Raw genomic sequence first — 22,791 nt, 5'->3', positions numbered from 1 at the left:
GATATGCTGATCTTCAAAATTCAGATTCAGACAAGTGTACATATAGCCAGTTGGAGGGAAACAAGCAACTGGTCCAACGCTGAGGGACATTCCATCTTATTGTCTTATTCCAGGATTCCAACCAGGAACATGATGGCATCGCACTATGAAGGCGCTGACTCTAATGCTATTCCAGTGCAGGAGTATTACCAAGGCTACGATGCATATGGTCAACCTTTAGGCTTCTATGACTCCAGCGGTCAACTCTCAAGCCAGACCCTTGAAGGCAACACAGAATCATTCCAGTATATTGACAATGCAATCCCAGCGCAGATGCAGCTGCCTGAACAAACAGTGCATCCCAACTTCAACCAGGGCTTCAGTGACATGTTTGATCCTGCTAGCAATGACGGATTTCCTACAGCTCCAAACACGACGATCAGTCACTACGACCAGCCTACCTATGTGTATGACCCAGGATATGACCTACAACCTCAGCACCTACTCCAACAGGATCCGATCTCAGCAGGGATCAATGCTCCCAGTGAGCTTGGTATAGGTACTGGAGAGATTGTTCCATCAGGTCCACAGCCTATGGACTACTGGTACATCGACCCCAGTCAGAGGGGGTATGCGCCCTCCATGGATTCCATGCCTCCACAACAGAACATGTCAGGAACCTTGTTATACCCAGAGCCCCAAGCTGCCGGGTTTCCTGATCCTTCTACAGCATGTGGGTCACTACATCATCTGACTGTTTTTGAGAGAGCTGACAATAATGTGTCTTGATAGATGAGCAGACACACTGGCCTACAATGCATCCTGGACCTCCTGACACGCCATCCCACAACTCAATCTTCCCCAACCCCTTGGATACCTACCAACATGCACAGTACCAGAATATACCTCCAGTATCTCAAGCTGCACTGCCAAACAGTAGATGTGTGCAACTGGGGGGGTACACCCTGGATTTGCCTGCTGAGACCACGGATGAGAAGCTCCAGCAGCTCGACATTTTGTTCTGGAACCTGGACGCTCAGCAGAGCAAAACGAAGCTCAAACGGGCCCTGGAGATAATCAGATCTCCACAGGATCAGCTGACGTTCTTGGAAGGAATCCAGGCAGCTATTGATAAACGCACTCCTTGTCCAGCTTTTGGCAATGGCAAGAGTACTTTTGCCTTCACTTGCTCCGCCAGCTACTGTCTGAGAGTGGTGCTTGATACTGTTCAGAAGGAAGGGTTCTGTAAGAGGCATCGTCAACGCTCCAAGGGAGACTGACTTTGTGAAAGCCTGCAAGTCATACCCAATGGTGCGATTGGAGTTGACTACAATCGTATAGTCCGCATGAAGATACATCTACAAGATGATGGGAACAATCAGAGTTGACGATAGAAGTTTTGAGAAGTGAGAGTAAGGGGAGCTTTTCTGTCATATTTGTGGGGAAACATCCTAATACAACAAGATATAATGGTTCAATGGTAGAATAACCGCCTTCCATGTTTAACCTTGGTCAGCGGTTGACCGGTGTTCGATTCACCGTTATGTCACAATCTTTTTGCCCATTTTTACCTCTATCTTGCCATTTTTGATGTGGTGGAATTTGTTGTATTGATGCCGATGAAGGTGTGGCATAACCCCGAGCTGGTATGTGGACTTTGCACATTTCGCGTTGTGAATTTCAATAGCCATGACCATAGACACAACGAAGAGCAAGCGAGTAAAACAAAAGTCTGCGCAGAACGTTCTGTACACAAAATAAAACCGATCCACAGTCCCCCAGTCTCGAGCGCGATCAGACGCCTTTATCCCCTCACGGCCGACCTATCCCTGGGTCCGCTCTGTCTGCTCAGACTCCTCATCACCTTTCTCATCATCCCGCCACCTCCGCCGTTGAGCTCGTTCGACTGCCTACCCCTACCACCCGCTCCGGCCTCCTCGTCGACCTCGACGATGGGCGGGGGCTGATAATTGCCCAGACCGCCGTGGCCCGTGGTCCGGCCCAACCTGGCAGACTCGGCGTCGACCTTGTCCCGGACTTCGCGCTCTTCCAAGGAGATCGCGGCCATCCGCGCTTCGGTCTCGGTCTCGATGGGCGCGGCCAGGTTGCCACCGCCACCACGGCCGGACGAGTGGCTGCGGGGTTGGCCGGGAGGGGTTTGGGAATTGTCGTTGGATCGATAGCAAGGAGTATGATAGTCGCGGGATTATGAAGGAGGAGATATACGTAGATCGAGCACGATACTGTCAACGCGGTGTATCTCGCCTCCTGTACGTCGCGTCTCACTTACATCTCATGAGGATGTCCCGACCTGTATCGACTCAAGATCTGAGCGTCGCTCAATTTCTCGGCTTCGAACTGCGGCGGAAGATCATCAAAGCAGAACGACGATTCATCAGCATACAGTCCAGTCCGAGAGGGTCAAGCAGTGGCGCTGCAAGCCCACGTAGTCGGGGGAAAGAGACTCACCTGAGCTCGTTGTTCCGGAGTCATCTGGTCGGCAGAGATGATATTCCCATATCCTCCACGTCCGCTCGCCTGTCGCCGTCGTCAACAACGTCGTCGTGATTTTCATCAGAATGCAGTGCATGCAGTGCACAGGCCCAAAATCAGAGATGATCAGCCTCCCCATCTCCATCGCACAAACACAACACCACACCACCGCCACCACCTCCTCGACCGATCGCCAGGCGACCCGCAACAAGGCAAGGCGAACACGCTACTCACGACATAAGTGCTACTACTCCTCGTGGTCGTCTTGCTCAACTCGCCATCGTGCCCGTTCTTGGCCGGAGACCCAGGTCCCTTGCCCCCTCCTCCGTGGTGCAAAAGGTGGTTCAAGTGCAGCCCCTGGTGCGCGTGGGGAGAGCTGTTGGTGTTGGGCCCGGAAGTGGACGAACGGGTCAAGGAAGGTTGTCGGGATCGCGAGCGGGAGCGGGATTGGTTCATGTTGCCTGATAGTTATCAGGGTCGGGAATGGACGATGCGTTTGGGCGTGAACAGGAGGGAGAAGGTAGGAGGATTAGTGAGTGATCGTACGTGAGAGAGATGAAGAGGTTATAGAACGAGGGCGAGGTCGAAAAGAAACACAGAGCGGGGGGAAAGAAGGTCCAGCGACGAGAACAGACGAAGAAATGATCTGGACTGTATCTCTCGCGAGAACCAGGATGAGATACCGCCACGGCCTCCATCATTCACTACCCGACGAAACGAGACTAGACGATACGAGCCATCCTTTCGAATTTCGAACCTTCTTTTCCGCAGAAAGGCCTTTCCGACCCTCCACCCTTCATGTTCTATACCCTTTGTGATGTAACGTCGCAAGTCTTTCTTGAAGCGGCACCGTGTCTCGTCTCGTCTCGTCTCGTAAATCACCTTCCAGATCAGATCAGATCAGATCATCGCCCATCGTCTCCCCTGACCTGATCCATGAAACGTTCCATCGTCGTCCCGTTCTGACCACCCCAAATCCCCAACCCACACACCGAACCCAAAAAAAGACTCCCACACCACAAACCACAAACCACAAACCCCCAAAACCACCCCCCTCTCGATCAAAAAGAAAAACAAAGAAGAACTCACCAGCCCCACCCCGCCCGAAACTCCCTCCCTTCCCAGCCATCTCCTCCCGTCCCCTCCGTTCCGCAACCAACCGCTCCTCCAACTCTTCCTCCCTTCTCTCTTCTTCCTTGTCCCGCTTAGAAACGCTGGGCGATCGGGTGTTCCCCGCTCCTCCTCTTCCTGTGTGGATGCGGTTCTTGCTCAAGCTCCTCTCTTTGTTACCTTCTCGTTCGGTCCCTTCGGAACCGGCGGAGTGGACGGTGTGGAGTCCAGAAGCAGGGTGAACGGTTCGACCTCGTTCAGACCCCGGTTGGAGGTTGGGGTCGATACCCTTAGGAGTTCCCGTTGCGTTGTTCCGAGAGGGAGAACGGATTGCGTTTCCTGCTCCGCCTCGGCCGGTGGAGATCTAGAACCACACATGATATGATATGCACAATTGGCAAGTTTGAGAATGAGGACGAGGACGAGGACGAGGACGAGGACGAGGACGAGGACGAGGACGAAAAAGAACGAGCTCGGTGAGATGAGGTGAGATGAGGCGGGGTAGATACGATGGTCGTGCCTAGGGCAGGGTAGACTTATACTTACGAACTCTCGACCTCGCGATCCGGATCTGATATCAGACATTATTATTATTGTATCGTCACGTCGCCTTCTTTCTTCGTTGTACCGTTGTTGGGGTGGATTGGTAATGGACAGTGGTAGCTGGTCGGGGTGTTTCCAGTCGAGATCGAGATCGACGGTCGATAGAGATGGACGATGGATAGATGGCGTCGATTACTGTATATGATATGATACCGGATCCGATGATCGACTATTGACGGATCACGGACGTCTTACTCTAGGTACTGCTGCTGAGCTCGGATTATGGAGATCGACTGTTACACCTCAGGTATCGAGAGATCGAGAGATGATATTCGTCGTCGTCGTCGTCGGTCAGGGTGCAGATGACATGGATATGGCTCAACACTTCGGGTCTCACACTGACACTCACACACACTCTGCTACGCCAAGACCGCCGCAAATGACGAAATCCGATGGGAGACCCGAAAGAGGTAAGAATCAAACATCACACCTTGCTCGACGGACAAGGAACCATGGCTGGACGCAGGGTAACACAGAGAAGAGAGAGAGATAACGGACCCCAAAGTCAAGGACCGATCGATGATAACGAGCCAAGGTGGGCGATAATTGCAAGGAGAGATAACGAAGAGAGCGAGAGATAACGATCCTTCCGAGGTTTCGAGGTGAGGGGGTTCGGGCTGATCGGGAGAAAAGTTCTGGCAAAGAGATAACAATCAACGGCTGCGGAGGAACGTGGGCTTCCGCCCTCGTCGTCGTCGTCGTTCCTAAGATCCGCAAATCTCCCAACGATCGATAGACCGCAAACGGGTTGCGGGTTGATGAATATCTGAATGAACGTTTGACGAGATATCGACATCCCGGCATCCGACGAGGTTCAGGTTCGAATTCTCGGGGGCTCGGCGTTCGCCGCGGTCCAATCAGATCGCGCGCTTCGTGCGCAACACCAACACCTTTCGAGCCTCTAGTCGTCCTTGGCGAACCCCCATAGCCACTGTCATCTGTCAATGAATCTGTGAGATCGCCAAACGGGCCGAATAAACCCGTCCCATGCGATGCGTTCCCATACGATAGATGTAGATGTCATCCTGCTTCCTGCTTCCCGCTTCCTGTAGCTTGTGGGGTACACTGGCTACTGGAATACTACTGTCGGCACTTTAAGCAGCCCCCCCCCCCCTTCTAGCTTTTTTGCCGCTTCTCGCCACTACAACGCGTCGAACGTCGACCTTTTTTTTTTTCACTTTTACGGGTGGACCCCTTAAGAGCTGTCCGCTTATAAGGTCGTGGTTGTGGTTGTCAAAGTCGTATCCGCTAAAATGCAATTTCGAGGTCCGGCTGATCGTGCGACTCTTCATCCGCTGCAGCATCAGCAACAGCATCAGCATCAGCCTCGACATCAGCTTTAGCTTTAGCCTCGCCGTCGACATCGACATCGACATCGACATCGGCGACCAAGCCATCCCATCCTTCTTCCGCCCATCGAGGTCTACAGTAGGTTGTTTTTTCGACGATTTCCATCATAGACCAGAGTGTAGTTTAGTTATAAGAGAAGTGGTTGGCGGTATTGTCACATGATGATTTCGTTTTGCGTCCATATAATTGTCGTATAGTATCCGAAGTCCGGGAGTCCGAGATCGAAAACGAGTCGATGATCGATAATAACGATCCGGTTTCCACGACGAACGGCGCCCAGGATAGAATATAGAAGAGACACAGTGACCAGGAGGTTAAGTTGAGGAGGAAGCGAGTCAAATTCAAGTTGGGGAGATCAGCTCTCCCGTCACCTTCACCTTCACCCTCACCTCTTTCCCCGTTCTTCTTCCGACCGACGACCACGATCACAAGCACGTCTTCGTCGCCGTCATCGGCGAACACGTCATGGACTCACAGCGGCGTACTAAACTCCCCCCAGACCTCCGTCGTATACCTCCAAGCGTGTAAATAGATGAACAACGCTTCGACAGCAGGGTCGGGGGCTAAGGGGATATGGCATTGGGGACAAAAGCCGGGGGGTACCGAGGCGAATTGTAAGACGGGGGAGGGGGTTTGGCCTGTAGTGTGGCGAATTGCAGATAATGTAAGGTGGTCAGAACAGGTCAGGTCAAGGGTGAGAGCTCCGTTTGACCCGTCACGGTAGGACAAAACGCGAGACAGACATCATCATCGGAAGACGACGAGATGGTCTTTTTGTGACGCCGAACGAGCGCTATGCCTCGGGCTGTATTTCGCTCTAATGCTTTTGCTCCGCCTCTCTTGAGCACTTTCTGTCGAGTTCGTCCCTGTCTTCCGTTTTGCCATCCAGCACTCTTTGCCCGAGAGGACGGCTGTGACTAGACCTTTCGTCTGCTCGGCTTCGAAGGCGTTGTCTTCGTTTGGCCGAGTGTGCTTTTCACACGTCCGATCTTGCCGTCCTTCGATAGGCCGGCCTGTTGGTATACACTGGGGCTTTTCCTGGCGCCATCATCTCCGATTCTGACAGGACAACCTCGTATTCACTGAAGCCTCTTTGCGAGGAGGTTGTTCCGTTCTCAAAAATCACTTTTCGCTTGGAGTCGACCTGGTTTCCTTCCCCCTGGAACAGCTGGATTCGAGCTATGGCAAGGCAGATTTTTTCGGAAAAGTCTGGAGCACAGCTCGTCGACGACGATCCGCCATCGTGTGTTGTTGCCAGCTCGACGAACATAGTGCGATTCTTTCCAGATAGATTCAAGAACAAGCGAGATTCCACTAGCGACTCACCTTCTGACGTCTCCTGCGTGGCTTGTTTCGTCCGGTACATGACCTCGCTCCATCTACACAGCAATCAAGCAGGCGCACGTCAGTATACTTCGCCATACGTGGCCTTGAACGCCGACCCACTTGGCCCAATCCTCGGCCTCGTCCTTCTGCCGCCTGAGCTTGGAGATGACCTCCCTCGCCTCCCTGCTCAAATAGATCGGACTCCCTCCGACCGCATCGTCCTCGATTTCAGACTCGCGAGGCAATAGCTCGCCCTTGAGTCGCTTCTTTAGCCGTGCGAGGTCTTGCTCCGTCTTGCCCGCCTTGGGGATGATCTTGCCCGATGGTAATGACTCTTCGCCTCGCATCCTCGCGAGCTGGGAGGATAGCGTCGAGGCCTCGTCGTCCGGGCCAGCCGAGGTGTGGTGGTCCTCATCAGCGTCGGGGGTGAGATCGACCCCGCCCTTGCCGATCGTCGGTCCCCAGACCCGAGGGTCGCCGTACAGCGGATCATTGACGATCGGGTAGCCGAGGTATTGCAAGTGCACACGAATCTGATGGGCTATGAGGCATATCGTCAGACGCGAAGCAACATCTCGAGATGGCCACGATGCGACTCACTCCGTCCGGTGATCGGTCGGCCTGTCATGGTCCATCACATCAGTACCATCCCGTAACCGTCGCCAGCTTCGTCTGACCTACAATGCACCACGCTCTGATCCCGTTCGGCGTCATAAAACATTCTCTTGAAAATCGTCTTGGCGTCCTACAAGAGTCGCATCCGCATCAGCCACCTTAATTCCACTCACAAACTCCTCCCTCATCGCTTTCGCATCTACAGGAAACTCACCTTGCCGTCCGGCGTACAGATGACCAAGCCCATCTGCCGATCTACTGTCAACAACGACTGATCCACCGTCTGCTCTTCCCTGAGCATCACCAGCACGTGCGTCATCATTTCCCAGACGTGATCGAATGTACACGTTAGCATGGCAATTACAACAGAACAAGTTAAGGCGGACTGGACCGGACTCACTCGGGAAACTTCCCCCGGACCCGCGCGAGGTATTCCTTCTTGACGTGCCCCTTGATGAATTCCTGAGCGAGACCTGTAGATGCTTTACCCGTCGTAGCGAGGATCATGAGGCCGGAAGTGAGTCGGTCCAGCCTGTTGACGCCTGTACAGTGGTTCGATCGCAAAGCGGAAAGGAGAAAGAGAGAGCAAGATCGGATGTAAGAGCGTGAGTAGATAAGTGGGACGCGATACCAGTGAGAGAGAAAAGGGACGGGAAAAATCTTACTATAGGCGGTGATTCCATGATCGGACTTCAAGAGCTCTAATACCGTATGCTTGAAATACCTCCCTGTCGCATGGACCGGCTACAAACACATCCAAACGATGACAATTCAGTCGTCAGCAAAGCGGACCATCATCGTCACATCGAATCCTCCATCAGAATCTTGTGACACGAAAGTGGAAGACATGACATATAGACAGGTGACTCACGACAGACCCAGGTTTACTGATCACGATAAACTGCCTAGCTTCGTCCTTGTGCAATACTAAAACGGGGGATTTCGTGATCGGGGGTTCGTGCCGATGGACGGTGTTCCTATATAATGCATCATCCAAGTCGTCCGAGATGTTCGAGATGTTTGAGAAATCCGATATATTCAGAGTTCAGAGGGGTGGCATCGCATTATATCATAAACCAACATGATGTAGACGACACGTATAACACAAGATAGGATGGAATGTACACAACAATCATATCAGCTCAATTATTCTAACTTCGCATGAGCAGAAATAGAGCGGAGCAGAGCAGATGGGAGGAAGGAACTGACTCGATCCGATCCCCATTCTTCAACACCAGATCAGGCTTAGCGGGTTTCCCGTTGACGGTCGTTACTCCGCTCTCCAGGGCGTGTTTCTGAATCAAACGAAGTCCGGATCGAGGGTTTTGGGGACGTCCGTTCCATTAGGGTGTTTCATGGTTCGTAGCGTAGCGAGTTTGAGGTGGAGGGTGGAGAGATATCATGAGGGCGGGATGTAATCGTGAAGGGGATCCGCTTCAGACTTCCGTCAGGGCAAACGTCGTTGAGAAGCACAAAAGATGGTCGTTCGTCCGGACTGACATAATATTCCACCGACCGGTCCCTGAATTCGGTGGAGATGACCTCGAGTATCTGTCTTCCTATCCATCTGCGATATGATCACAGCGTTGTACAAGAACAACATAGCAACAGAATCCACACAATCAGCTATACTCCGAAGATTGAGCGATGAGGTATCATGACATGAAGTACCTGGCTTTAACGTTGGTACGGTACGGATAGTAATACGGCTCGCAATACCGAAGTTGAGGGTTACGGATGAGCGATGGCGGTAGTCGGACTGGGGCGGTCTCTGTAGGTACCGATTCTGACATGTTCGAGAGCTTTTGTGAGCTGAGATCGATCTCTATACTACCAGGATGAGGCAGAGTCGAGTCTATCAAGCAGTGACGAGGTCGTCAGAGTTGCTCTTTGTTGGGTCAGCATATTCAAAATGTTGAAGCCCGCAACTTCGGGCACTGTAAAGTGTGTGACTCTTGTGAGCTGAGACTTGCCGTCAATTGTTCATCTTCACAAAACCCAGTAAGAATTTCTCACAGGATGAATCATTATTTTGTACAGGTTACAAGCATCGTAAGTTACTAATCTACATCATTTGTGTTCCTGTTTGGCTGGCTTCAATCTCCTTGCTTTGTCCTGGCAATTGCGACAGACTCCATTCTCCTTGGGAATAATGTTTACTCTTGTGCAGCCACTAACGGTGCATGTGGAGACATAGTAATAATCGCAAAATTGACCGCTTTTGCCAAATGCGACGGCAACGCCTGCATCAAGTGCATCATGGACTCCTTCCAGGAATTTCAGATGTTTCTCTGGAGACCTCTGAATTCCAAGTGCCTCTTTTAACCTTGGTTTGCTTGTTTTAGTATCAAGTTTCATCAAAAAGCGTTTCAGTTCCTGGATTTTACCTTCTGTGATCCCAGCAGGCAGATCCACACTGCAGCCTAGGAAATCCTCTGTCATGGCGGCTGGTTGCAGTGCATTTTGGTTGGGGAAAGCCCAGTCTGAGCTACCCCCCGGTGCACTATGTTGACCATTGACGTTGGGGATCTGTGATGAGAGATCAAGAGAACCAGGATACAGTTCAGGCATCTGTAGGTCTGTTGAGACATATCATTAGCTGAGGCCAACTTTCAGATGTCACAGTGGCTTACTTGTGAAAGCCGGATCAAACAACCAGGCATCCTGTTGGTCTTGGATGCCTACAAAATTCGTGGACATGAAAGGGTCTGCATGGGCGCTCTGGTCGTTGGTGTCATACAGGTTATTTGCAGATCCAATGTCCATGGGCTGAGCTCCAGGAGACATTATCAATCCTTGTGATGTAATTTGTTGGCTGGTATATTGTCCTTGCTGAGTGAAAAGGTCCATGTTTGTATAGCAGGTTGGGTCATACTGGTCAAAGGCTGTGTGAGAAGATCCCACACTCCCTCTATATGTGGTGTTGCCAGCAAGTCCAATGCTTGACAAGTCATGAGATGAATCCTGTGACACTGTATTCACCAAACCTGGAAGATCTGCTGTAGGTGGATTGTACTCCTTACATATGAAGTTCCCTGCCGTGTCGAACCACGCAGTGTAGTAACTGTTTGAAGAAGCATCCCAGTGGGGCCCGGTGCAGGTTCTTGCACTCATGGTGATGATGATAATAATTGATTGGAAGTAGATGAGAAGGTTGATCTTTTGCTACTAAAATCTTTGTTGTCAGTCTTGAATGTCCCTGTTGTGTGTGCTGCTATATATGCTCATCCTGCCCCATAACTTCCACATGAAACATACACGACGTGCTAGTCTTCCTTTGTTGGCATTTGGAACTCCCCCTAGCTTGAGACCACCCCTTATTTGGTCATATCAACATGCCAATAACATTGCGGTGACAGTGTTATGCCATTGGACAACAAGGCTGAAGAGGTCTGCTACTGTCTCCACGTTAGAGATTGAATCATGGATGGACAAGCCACGGCATGGCCCCAGTGGGATGCACCGCTGGCTGGCTGGCTCAGCTGTATTTTATAAACATATTGATCTCACATGCCGCTCAATCTATTCTGTGTATCTGTTAGGCGTCGAGAAGGCTCCAGGGAAGACCGGCTCGATGTATACCTGGGAGGACATATCCGGGAGTAATGTAGAACATAGGGCTAGTGTTACGGTCGGGCCTAGTGGTAGCGAAAGGCTAGCCTAGGTGGAAAGCGTCAGTAGGAATTGTGCTAAGGCAGAGATACTCAACGGGAAGTGCTTGGTGCGCAATCTGCTTGCTGACCGTGAAGGGCTTGACGAGAGCTCCAGTGTTGAGTAGTGAGAGGTGGTTGGGTGGCTAAGGTTTAGGGATGTAACATATGATAATTCTTCTTGGGAAAGAAGAGAGAACATGAAGGGGAGTAGTACAAACAGGTTGAACTGGCCAGCTATATATACTAGTTGAGATAGAGAACGTAGACCTAGTATCACAATGTGTAATTACATTGTGAGTTCACATTGTGTGGTGTCCGTTGTGGACTGAAAGGTAGGAAGGGAAGGGACAGCACAATGTGTGCTGTACATTGTGTCGGGGACAATGTGAGTGACCCATTGTGTTGGGTACAGTGTAGCCAGGTAGTGGCGTTGGTAGGCGGGAGGTGGAGAGGAGTACATAGTACTTGGGACAATGTACTCAGTACGTTGTAGGCTGTACGTTGTAATTGGTACGTTGTAGGTTGTACGTTGTAGGTGGTACGTTGTAGGTGGTACGTTGTAGGTTGTAAGTTGTGTGGAGGCCGAGTTGGGTCGGTCCGTAACAGCTAGGGTATATAGATGTAATAACAGATGAAAGACTATATACTACAATGAGGATAGGAAGTGATACAATACGATATGCTCCTTGAACAACTCCGGCGGAGTTGGTACGGCTCGAATCCGGTGTACACACGCGTCGCTATAACAGTATCCACTTTGCTTCCCACTTGTACCATCTTGACCTCCCCGTGTCATCGCCTCTGATGCTCAATGTCTGTCCATCTTGTTAAATCTCCGCTTTCTTCGCTTCATAGCTGCCTCGTTATGGTTGTCGCAGAATTCTTCTGCAGAATTGTCTCTGATTGCTATCCGGTCGCAGACGCCATACGAGCATTTGACAACCCAATAATTCTTTCCAGGGTTCAGATACCAGTTCCCGTATGCTGCCTTTGCGCCAACGGCCTGCTGCAGCCCTACCAAGAAGTTAAGATGTTGATCTGGAGTCTTGTCGGCTTCCAATTCCTCCCTAACCCTGATTTGACTGACCCCAACCAGTCTCCACAGGAAATGGTTAAATTGGTCAACTTGGGCATCACTGATGTCTGGCAGGGTCACCTTCTCCCCTAGGAGATTGGCCACCTTTCCACTGGCTGCAGATGCTCTCTGCTCTGTATACCTGTCAAGCATGATGTTGTCTTTGTTGGAAAGATCAACTGGATCGTGCTGATCGTCACTTGTGCAAGGAAGTGTCTGCATATGATATGAGGTTTGGTCTCCATTGCTTGCCAAAGAAAATTGGCTGTGGGATAAATTTCCTGGCGGGCTCCGCTTGGTCTTTCCTTTCCTGAGCTTTTCCTGGCAGTAATGACAGCGTCCCCCACTCTGTGTCTTGAAGATCATCACCCTTGAACAGTTACTACCCCCACATGTGGAGACATGAAAGTGTTTGCCATTGCCAAATGCAACAAGACCTCCTGTTTCAACAGCTTTTTGAAGTCCTGTCAAGAACTCCAGCTGATCTTCTGGAGATCTTCCAATTTGTTGTGCTGCTATGAACTTTGGTGTGCTCTTGTGGGTATCAAGTTTCGCTAAGAAGGCTTTTATTTCCTGAATTTGATTATCTGTGGTCTTCTCAGGCAACTGCGTGATACAGCCCAGAAGCCGCACTGTCCTTGGACCTTGCAGGGGCACCGTTTGATTGGGCAGAGCCAAGTCTTCTCTGCCCATTGGTTGTACATGAGATATAGTTGCAAAATCTGAGAGATGTGATGAGGAACCGTAAGGCCCAGGACCCAGCTCCGGCTGAGTTAGTGGATCATTGAACCCAGAAGTCCAGAGATTGTGTTGCTGTTCATAGCTCGTTGTTCTTGCTGCAGCCTCTGTTGATAGCATGAATGCAATTGAACCTTGACGAGCTTGACTGTGCTCATCATAATCAATGGGTGCAGTGCCTGCCGGAGCGTAAGCTGTGAATCCTTGTGAGAAACTAGCCTGACCACTAGACAATGGGTTGTATGTGCCAGTCATGGCATTAGTGCTGAATGGCACACTCTCTGCATATGTGGTTTTAATAGCAGATCTGCCATCAGGGTAAGAGGGTTCTTGTAGAGATGTTCCCGTTAAAGCTGAGAGGTCTACATTGGGTAGATTGTCGTAGTCCCGACCCATGATGTGCCCATTTGGATCAACCCACTCGACATAATGCCGGCCAGAAGTTGCATCCTCAAAGGGGCCTCTCCAAGTTGTTCTATTCATGATGTCAATCTTCCAAAAGTAGTAGAGATGATCAAGATACTTGTATGCAGTGAGGTGATGTTCTCGAAGTGCAATAGCTCAATTTCCCATCATGTGGCTTGGTATTTATACCCGTGAATCTGCCTGATGCCTTTCAAGCAGAGTAGCAATGGTGTGCTAGTCTTCCTTTCTTTGCATTCTTAACCCTAAACCCCCCCCCCCCCCCCCCCCCCCCCACCCCCTGGCCTGTAATTGCCACTACTACTGCAATTGATCATGTGATCGTGCGATCATGCGATATGGATGGTGTGGTCCGGTATGTTCACTCCACCTCACCCGGCTGACACAACACCTACCGCATGAATTCACGAATCCTCTGGGCTTTCCCCAGGGATCTATTATTGTGTAAAGCGGTGATCCGTGAGCCTAGCTATAGTGACTCAAGACCATATCCAGGACCTACTGTAAAGCATAAGTTGATCGCATAACCGGCATTCGGACCGAATCACTCCGGTCCAGAGATGTTGAATGAGCAATCTACCGAGGCTCTGTAAATCGCCCGATCTCGATTGACCTGTATGTCAGGTCAACTGCGACCTGTTAATAGGCAGGACTAGAGACAACAGATGATAGTCAGTAAAGTCGCTTTGGTCGCAAAGTTACATCCAAACTCAGTCTCGGATAGGACCGACATCGCGATACTTACCCGAACTCGAACTCTCGAAACCCCATACCTGGTCCACCATTCGACATGTGCTCGAATAAGACTCACGAGACATGCGAGCTATCCATGCCTTCTCCGGTAGAATTCCCCCCGGACCACATGTTCCTGTACAAACCCATCCCCGGGGTACAGTATGGAGGCTGTCGAGCGCTCGTCTGGCTACCTAGAGCCAAGGATCGATCGCAACCCGGATCTAGTGGGAATGTTAGGGGTGCGGCGGCGCCGTTAGCTCTGTAAGAGTCGTCCAGGTGTCTCGAGGGCTCGTCATAGAACAGTACATCACGGGGTGCAGGTAGCTAAAGAAGAGGGGGGATGTTCGGGGATGGAATCACAGGATGTATCACGGCGGAGCCTTCCAAACCGGCTCAGCGCTCGACATCCCCTATGCCCAAGTCCGGTATCTCTTGGATCGGGGAGTCGTGGTAGTCTCGTTCAGTTACCGGCTTCTACCTCAGTGAGTGCAAGCCGTCCCCTCCTCGAGCTCTTGACCCTACCTTGGGTCGTATTCGACCCGCTAGGCCGGGCGCGGATCATGGAATATCAATACGGATATCCAGATTTTCATCGATGCTGACAAACGCAACGGTATCCTACCATAGCGTCGATATGACGGCGATCATCTCAGACCTCCTGGATTCGTACAAATACGTCCAGAGCCAAACGGGCCTGCGAGCAGACCTACACAAAGCGGGAGCCTTGATCGACATCGATCCCCGTCGATGCGCCGCCCTGGGTTGGTCTGCTGGGGGGAGTAGCGTTATTTATCTCGTGAGTCAGGCGGGAAGTGCAAGTGGCGAGACTCCAATATTCCAGTTTCGGGCGATCTGATGATGGGTATGATTGGTTCGATGGTGGTGAAATACAAACGGACTCGATCGAGGAATAGGCCGCCGCGATCGAGCAAGCCAACCAGGCACATCCTGATGATCCGCCATTACCCCCTCTGCAATGTATCGCCCCTACCTACCCCCTCGTCAGGCTGGTATTCGACGAACCGCTATCCAAATGGGACCGCGCTCTACAGTCAAATCCGTTCTTGAAGCGATACTGGGATCAACTTATGGCGGAACCGTGCGGGACGGACCATCGGCTCGACGCTTCAAAGATGCTCTTGTCAGTCAGAAACTAACATCAAGAGGTCGCACCCGTCGAGGGTCAAACAGATTCGACGTCTGGCTCATCCGAGCTTTCTTTTCCTGTTTTTCTGGCACCTATGAGTACAGGGCTTCAGAGGCCATCTTTGGAGTTGACGGACGACCGCCAGTGCCAGGGATTCTTTCGGCAGAGGACAGCAGGCTGGCCTACGTGACACAGGCAAGTACCCGGGACCGGCCTGGCGAGTATATCGTACCTCACATCGTCAAGGTCTGACCGGAAAATCTTCGTCCACAACGTCATGATAGGTCCGGGTCGATGGGAACCTCGGCTCGATCATGTGCGGGACAGACGCTCCCTTCCCCGATGAAATGCACCCGATCAACCTCGTCACACCGACCTTCCCTGCGACCTGCGTTGTCATGGCCGACGCCGACCAGCTCGTCCCCCCCTCACAGAGTCAGGAACTGTTCGACCGCTTACAAGCGCTTGGAGTGGATTCCAAATTCGTCGTTGCGAAAGGGATGGGACACGGACCGGCCGAGGCGCATCAGACTGATCCGGCTTGGCCAGAGGGGAACGACTGGTGGGAAAATGCTATTCGTCCTAGTCTCGACTTTGTGTTGGATCGTATCTCGGCAACAAGCGAGGCTTGACGGTCGAAAGATGTATCGTATGTACCTTCAAGTTTGCGTCGCATCTGGACAGATGAAGGATTACGGAAATATCAAAGAATTAATGAAGCGCAGTACTGGTTGTATCTTCAGATCGATGTTTATAATACGGAAAGAGTACAGCTGTCATCTCAGGTCTCTCCACATTCGTAATGAGTCTAGATTTCAGGCAATCCCCTTTTCTTTGCCTTTGATTCTCTGGCTTGACATGACTGACATATGCCTATTCTGCTTCCCATGCGCATTATGATTCTGACGCAATTGTAGCCGCTGCATCTGAATATGTAGTACTCTTTCGGTTTGTTTCTGTTTCCAACGAAACCAGAGACCTTGTTCTCTGTATCAAGCGCCTCGTACAGATTGTTCAAAAACACAAGCTGTCGCGCTGGGCTGGTCTGGAGTTCCAACGCGTCCTGGACTTTGACTAGGCTCGGGTATTCCAGGTCTTGTAAAGTCGTCCTCAACTGTTCAATGAAGGTGTTTGGGGTTTGAGGAGGCAAATTCAGAAACACACCCCCTAAGACCATGGAACCGCCTCCGTACCCTGTAAGATCGACAGCTGTATCGCCACGAGAAGCGATCGATCTGGGTGTATCGACCTTTGCAATATCTGGGATGTCTCGACGAGGAAATTTCTGCCCAGCGTAGGTGGCTATCGATGGACCTGCCAGAGATAGATCATTGGACCTGCTCAGAAGGTGAGTAGCACTCTGAGTCATGAGTTGTGGCTTACCATCTGAGATCTCTTCAGCAGTCTGGTTACTACTCGAAAAGCTGGCTACGGGCAAGACCAAACCTGACACCTCATATGCTACAGATGTTGTCGCATAACAAGGCGCTTGTATCAATTGCGTGTCAGACATCCAAATATCGTGATTCTGTGCGTTAACAGTTGTAACTTACCATTCGAGATCTCGTAATCGATCCATTCGATTGTGGTATGATCAGGCATACTATATGTCGTATCGTTTTCCAGAAGGAATGGATGAGGCACCTGAGACAGAGGTGCTCCTGCGTCTGATTCCCGTATATGTCAGAAAATCCCGAAACAACAGGCACCACTTCAACTCACATGAATCAGTAAGATCTTCAGACCATCGATGCTGTTGATTGAACACGGTTCCTGACTGATTATGGCCTAGATCGAAATGTTGCTGAGGACTCAAATAGGCACTGTGGTCATATAGCTGGGGTGGGATTATTCTGCTCCTGTCATCGCCCATGTGGTTTTGTGGCAAGCAGCTGGTGTCTGTGTGAGGCCAATCATACACGTTGCTCGCTGCGTAAGGATCCGTCTGAAAACTGGTTGTGTCGACAGGATAGCACAGGCTACCAGGGTGCCGATCAAAGGTCGAAACCAAGAGCTGTTCTGACAGTTGCAACTCGAATGGGTCTGCTGAAGCGGCATTGGTTCCTCGCCCTTTTGCACTGGCATCATTACTATTGTACCATTGTGTACCGACAGTGTCGTATGCGACATAGCCATGTGAATCGTCACCATCACTGTAAGGGTACTGACTCGTGTCGGAAGTCTGCATGCTGTGTCTGTATATGTCGATATCGGATGTATTGATACTACGATCCAGAGCGTCGCTTGAGGAAAAGAAACCCAAGATCATGCCGAAGGATTTCCGTTCTTCTCGAACCTTTACATGGAACGCCCCTGCCTATATGCAGATCCGAGAAGCAAGCTCCAGACGATCTGGAATCGGTCCTCCTTTCATCGGCTCCTGATCATCACCCTTGACGAGCATTCTTGTTATGTCCGGTCACATGATCACCCAATCACGCCATGTCGCAGGAAGGCGAGTCGCCGTGGACTACCTCACTGGCACAATATGGCCGCTGACGGACTTGACTAGCTTACTGTTTCGCGTCGAGGAGAATCGCTCGAGATATCCTCTTGATGGTAGGCTCAATGATATAGAGAATGGCAGTGGTTTTGATGAGGACTTGTCTCTTGAAACGGTGTATCTCTGCTTGTGGATTGAGAATGTGATTCAGGGCCAAAGCAATAGAGGGAGAATGGATGGACAACAGCGAATAACTGGCCAGTCGGATCTTGGGTTTTTCTGCCATTAACATCGATGCAAACCGCCTGTATGACCATCCCCAGGCGGTGTTCCATGCTCTAAGGATTCTATCGCTCTGACAACGCCGGATTCTATACCAGGTGGACCGTGATGCTTGTGTCTCTGCAATCTTTCCGCCGCCTGACACTGCATTGGCGTTGTGGCAGCTTTGTAGATGGCGTCCATGAGCAAGAACTGAGGCTGGTGCCGTGTGGAATGAAACTATATCGGGAAACACATCAACTACAATCATCCGGCCATCTTCCCGATGTAGCGCTCAGCACGGGCCTTGTTGGCATCCGTCTCACGGCGAATATGCCGCCCAACGGATTGCTTTGCGCTAAGCAGACTGGCGACATGTCGAAGGGTTGGAGAAGAGCCTGACGTTTGTGCCGATGGAGGCTATACGCTGTTCGATACCTCTTTACCCTACGAGTAGGAGATGGACCCATCATCGTCTAGAGAAGGAAGCACAGCTGTTTCAGAAATGATTCTATTTGCCAAGAACGCCATGAGCAACTTAAGACGAAACTCAGGCCGCCAGCAGTCAACGCGGCGCTCGGGAAGAATGTTCGAAACTGGACAATCAGATACTGCAAGGAAAGCATCGGCTTTGCGCTGCGCCGGGCGCGCTGATCGTCACCTCCTTTTTCGAGACGCGCAAAGTGACTTTGCGTCGAATGTTTCAAGTCACGCGCGAGGGGCTGGTACAAGGTCCTATCGCGATGAAGAGCGAGGGGCGAAGGTGCCAAGGTCGATCCAGAAAAGGCGGATCTGGGCCTTCAAACAGCCTCGCTGTTGTCTTGCCTTGGCAGACTCCCAAACCTTGAAAGGAAAGCATGGTCCACAGTTTCAGTAACGCACCAAGAGATCCTTACATCGCCGTTAAAGGCACCCACGGGATTGCCACCACCTTTTCAGCCTGATAGAGGCCCACGCATAACAAAGGGACTAAGCGCTCGATGCACGGATTGTGGGCTTTTTGAGCTCAGTCACATCGTATTGTTCGGCGAAAGACATATAAGCGGGGTCTCCTGGCCTCTGACAACGACAATCCGACCGTTTCTAGCTCCCGCCGCATCAACCTATCGATAACTTGCCCCGCTCTGTCAACAATGGTCAGACTCTTCTCCCTCATTGCCCTCCTGGGAGCTATTACCAGCAGTGTATCCGCTCGATTCGTCTGCCCGGGTAGCAGGACGACCGATACCGGGAAGGGTATGGCGGCCTTCCGGTTTGTCGAGGTAGATTTCGTCGGGAAGGGATCCATGCAAGACGCAAGTCATAGTATCTCTCGCGTGTGATCCGCCAAGACGCTGACCTTATCGGGATTCCCTGCCAACACGATACAGGCTTCCTATATGCTCACTGGCGGCTTTGAAAGGATGTTCCAATGCACCGATGAATGCTGGAACAGAGGTCCTGGTGGGTGGCACAACTCGGAACGTGATTTCGGGATCGAAAGCTCTGACGTCGCACATCTGCCACCGGAAGACTGTGCCGGGGTAATCTTTCACGGAAAGACGCAATCGTGTCAGATCCTCAAGGCTGGCCACGGGATCAAGTTGAACATGCTTTATCCTAGTCCAGACACTCCCGAGGGAGGTCACATGGCGGTAGCGATGAAGGCCGAAAAGGGAAGCGACTGGCAGGGGGCTTGCGATTCGAAAAATGCCAAGACGGTTCCGTTCAGTCAGTCTTTTCGTTGACCTGCGGTCTGTGTTCACTGCTAATTTCGACGACGACCTAGGTGCGCCTCCTATCGAGGGTTGTTGCGACATCTGGTACTTGTAGATCGAGAGCTCGTCGACCGCACAGCATCCTGCAGTGGCACGTTATACTTGAGGGCAGATCCATGGACTCGAGGTCTCGTAGCTGTTTCAACCTTTTGATGTATACTTGATTGTACGCAGCTTGGCACGTCCATATCTTCTACCATCGATCTCTTCGATTCTCGATTTGGCATACGAGAAAACAGTCTCGGATGAGGGTCGATCGACCAGTGATTCGCTGGAGTTCGACGAGTAGCGCTGAAAAGCGAGCGTCACATGAGAGCCCTGAGATCCCTGATGCTAGAACAATGTGCTTCTTCAGGGGCGATCAGCGTGTCCAGCAATCCGTGCATACAGACTTTTTCCCTGTAAATCACTCAAGTTGGTCATGGGAAAACAAGATGAAGCAAGAACCGTCGATGCGTTTAGCGGAGTGTGTGGCATAATTATGTATCAAATATGGCTATCGCATCCCAAGGCGTGGTTATACGACGCTCGGGTTCCCCAAAGACAAAACACGTTCTCAGATCTCATTACAAAAACAGGCGATCGCTCGATGAATCTCGAGGCAGACATCGATCATCCTACTCCCCTCTCGACCCTTCTATCTAAATCTACCACTCCGACCTCTCTAGGCATCCACCCTGGACCCGCCGGGAAGACCGTGTGCGGAAGCACCGGGCGAGACGGTAACCTCGTTCGTCGTAACGCTCGTGTTCCTGCTGGCCTTTTCGTTGGGGCTCCCCGCCTTGACCTCGCTGCCAGACCTCCTCGACTCGGTCCTCTCCATCATCATGACGTGGTCATCCGCCCTGCTGACGCCCAACTCTCGGTCGACGGCGCAGTAATCGTGGGTCCACTCGCCGATCCAGTACTCGTCGATCCCGACAATCTCCTCCTCTTCGGCCGATCGGAGACGGAGGAAGGGGATAAAGTGGAAGAGCCAGCAGATGACGGTGGTGAGGACGAACGAGTAGGCGGAACCGGCGACCGAGTCGGCGACCTGGTATCCGAGTTGGATCCAGTTCTGGTCGAACCAACCACCGGCGATGGGGTCACTGCCATCGAGGCCGGCCTAGAAGATCGAGGTCAACAATGGCGAGCGTTAGCGGCGGGTCTCTAGATGATAAAACATTGGCACGCTGGAGTCGAGACTCACGATCGAAGCCGATCCGAACAACGCGGTCAAGGCGCAACCGACTCCACCCCCGACGCCGTGCAACGCAAAGACGTCGAGCGATTCATCGATCCGGAGGACAAACTTGAGTCGGGTGGCCAAGTTGGAAGCGATGGCGGTGATGGCGCCGATGCTACGAAAGGTCCGAGGTCAGTCTACAAGCTATCGACAAGGACACCAACGAGAGCTTGGCACTCACGCAACGGCCGAGGCGACCCCGACGTATCCCGCAGCAGGCGTGATCCCTACCAACCCAGCGATCGCACCCGAACAGAACCCTACGGCCGAAAACTTGCGTTCGAGCCTCCAGTCCATCAACATCCACACAATCCCACCGGTCGAGGCCGACATCTGGGTGACGACGAGGGCCATGACAGCTCGGAGGTTGCTCGACAACCCGGACCCCCCGTTGAACCCGAACCAACCGAGCCAGAGGAACGCGGTCCCGAGTACGACGAAAAACGTGTTATGCGGCTTGTAAGCCAACCTCTCCGTCCCGTACCCTCGCCTCTTGCCCAAATAGAGCGCGATAGCGAGCGCAGCGCTCCCGGAAGAGATGTGTACGGGGGTACCTCCGGCGTAATCGAGGCCGCCCATGATGAAGCTCCATCCCTCGGCGTTCCAGGTCCAACAGGCGATGGGGCAGTAGACGATGGTGAGCCAGACGAACATGAACAGGCAGATCTGGGGGAGACGGCCTCGTTCGGCGAATCCTCCGCAGGCGAGGGCGACGGTGATGCAGGCGAACATGTTTTGGACTGCGCGGGCGAGCGATAGCGAGCCGAGCGAGCCGAGCGAGCACGAGGTCAACGTCAGCATTCCTTGTCTTCTCCTTTCGCTCTGAGCTAGAAGCCCAATCCTCTGACTCACAAATCGCAAACAAGAGCACCGGGATCCTTCCTGACGGCTGATCCAGAACATTCTGGAACGCAAAGTATTTGAGGTCTCCGATAAAGTGGGACGAGGCGGCCCCCTCTGAGAAAGCTAGCGAGTATCCCCAGCTATCGGACGACGAAAGGAATGAACGTGAGAGATGTGTGAGGTCAGCGTCAGGCTTGATGTGATCATGGGAGCGCCAGAGGATCGGACGTTGCGGGGCGGTCGTTGTGGGGGCAAGGTCGCCAACCAACCGTGCACAATCGGTCCGAAAGAAGAAAAAGGAAACGGGGAAGACCGGACGGAGAGGGGCAAGAACCGGGACTTACAAGAACCACTGAAAGCTCCCCACCGCGATCGCCAAAAACGAGATCAAGAGCATCGACAGTGCGTTCTTCCTCCTCAACAAACCCGAGTAGAGGAGGCCTACTCCTGGGATCATTATGAATACTAGGGCTGTCGAGCTGTTTAGTTTGATATAGAGAGAAGTGGAGTGTAATAAAGAGGTAATAAAGAGGTAATAAAGAGGTAATAAAGAGGTAATAAAGAGGTAATAAAGAGGGATCGTGACGACGGTCAGTCAAATTGGCGTGGCGAGGCAGAATAAAGAGGAGTAAAGACGAGCAGAAATAGAGGAAGGAGCAAGCGGACGTACGTCAACATCCAAGCCATATCCCCCAGATTATACAACGCCGGCGTTCCATCTGCCATGTAATACGTCGGATCTCCGGATACTTCCGAGTAGGTTACGTTGACCATCCTTGTCTCGTCTTGTCTGCGTCGAGTGTCTTTGGTTTGTTGTTGGGGAGGTAAGTGAGGTGGCGGTGATGACGGCGGGTGATTATGAGAACACCAGAAGAGTCGAACGATAATCGAAGACGACGACGAAGAGTAGTAGTCTGTATTCGATCAAAGTAGAAGACGAAGGAAGACGAAGGAAGACCTTTTGATCGGATCAAAGGGGAATCGTGCTTTATCTATATACCGTATACCGTAT

At 51.8% G+C, this 22,791-nt stretch overlaps 7 protein-coding genes and 1 non-coding gene across 8 annotated transcripts; 4 read left to right on the top strand and 4 right to left on the bottom strand.

The window, feature by feature from the left end:
- Positions 1-132: 132 nt before the first annotated feature.
- Positions 133-1,259, top strand: HD553DRAFT_346757 (uncharacterized protein; the record flags this gene model as incomplete). Its single annotated transcript, XM_046183238.1, has 2 exons — positions 133-712; positions 772-1,259. 2 exons carry the CDS (start codon positions 133-135, stop codon positions 1,257-1,259), a joined length of 1,068 nt encoding a protein of 355 aa, XP_046032339.1.
- Positions 1,260-1,442: 183 nt separating this feature from the next.
- HD553DRAFT_t118 lies at positions 1,443-1,528 on the top strand. Its single transcript has one exon. It is a non-coding gene; the product is annotated as a tRNA-Gly (tRNA).
- A 255-nt stretch (positions 1,529-1,783) lies between these two features.
- HD553DRAFT_346756 (uncharacterized protein) lies at positions 1,784-4,167 on the bottom strand (the record flags this gene model as incomplete). The annotated part of the gene is made up of 6 exons (XM_046183237.1): positions 1,784-2,114; positions 2,270-2,337; positions 2,449-2,517; positions 2,707-2,933; positions 3,562-3,946; positions 4,129-4,167. The coding sequence occupies 6 exons, from the start codon at positions 4,165-4,167 to the stop codon at positions 1,784-1,786; spliced, it is 1,119 nt and encodes a 372-aa protein (XP_046032338.1).
- A 1,266-nt stretch (positions 4,168-5,433) lies between these two features.
- HD553DRAFT_278712 (pseudouridine synthase) lies at positions 5,434-9,269 on the bottom strand (the record flags this gene model as incomplete). The annotated part of the gene is made up of 13 exons (XM_046178068.1): positions 5,434-5,608; positions 6,011-6,173; positions 6,754-6,914; positions 6,982-7,062; positions 7,195-7,402; positions 7,519-7,606; positions 7,691-7,769; positions 7,877-8,018; positions 8,142-8,220; positions 8,348-8,453; positions 8,686-8,771; positions 8,977-9,043; positions 9,148-9,269. The coding sequence occupies 13 exons, from the start codon at positions 9,267-9,269 to the stop codon at positions 5,434-5,436; spliced, it is 1,557 nt and encodes a 518-aa protein (XP_046032337.1).
- A 2,668-nt stretch (positions 9,270-11,937) lies between these two features.
- Positions 11,938-13,425, bottom strand: HD553DRAFT_327362 (uncharacterized protein; the record flags this gene model as incomplete). Its single annotated transcript, XM_046181812.1, has 1 exon — positions 11,938-13,425. The coding sequence occupies one exon, from the start codon at positions 13,423-13,425 to the stop codon at positions 11,938-11,940; it is 1,488 nt and encodes a 495-aa protein (XP_046032336.1).
- A 769-nt stretch (positions 13,426-14,194) lies between these two features.
- HD553DRAFT_346754 (Alpha/Beta hydrolase protein) lies at positions 14,195-15,879 on the top strand (the record flags this gene model as incomplete). The annotated part of the gene is made up of 6 exons (XM_046183236.1): positions 14,195-14,361; positions 14,463-14,582; positions 14,728-14,896; positions 15,015-15,241; positions 15,352-15,475; positions 15,532-15,879. 6 exons carry the CDS (start codon positions 14,195-14,197, stop codon positions 15,877-15,879), a joined length of 1,155 nt encoding a protein of 384 aa, XP_046032335.1.
- A 3,205-nt stretch (positions 15,880-19,084) lies between these two features.
- Positions 19,085-19,763, top strand: HD553DRAFT_346753 (uncharacterized protein; the record flags this gene model as incomplete). The annotated part of the gene is made up of 3 exons (XM_046183235.1): positions 19,085-19,213; positions 19,322-19,661; positions 19,720-19,763. 3 exons carry the CDS (start codon positions 19,085-19,087, stop codon positions 19,761-19,763), a joined length of 513 nt encoding a protein of 170 aa, XP_046032334.1.
- A 609-nt stretch (positions 19,764-20,372) lies between these two features.
- On the bottom strand, positions 20,373-22,553 carry HD553DRAFT_278718 (ammonium transporter AmtB-like domain-containing protein; the record flags this gene model as incomplete). Its single annotated transcript, XM_046178069.1, has 6 exons — positions 20,373-20,816; positions 20,901-21,051; positions 21,118-21,676; positions 21,789-21,919; positions 22,124-22,258; positions 22,450-22,553. 6 exons carry the CDS (start codon positions 22,551-22,553, stop codon positions 20,373-20,375), a joined length of 1,524 nt encoding a protein of 507 aa, XP_046032333.1.
- Between the last annotated feature and the right edge of the window lie 238 nt (positions 22,554-22,791).

The sequence above is a fragment of the Filobasidium floriforme genome (assembly GCF_021052385.1).
Source record: "Filobasidium floriforme strain CBS 6241 chromosome Unknown HD553scaffold_37, whole genome shotgun sequence".
NCBI classification, from domain to species: Eukaryota; Fungi; Basidiomycota; class Tremellomycetes; order Filobasidiales; family Filobasidiaceae; genus Filobasidium; species Filobasidium floriforme.
The sequence above is the reverse complement of the archived record's forward strand: the minus strand, read 5'-3'. Positions and strand labels throughout refer to the sequence as shown.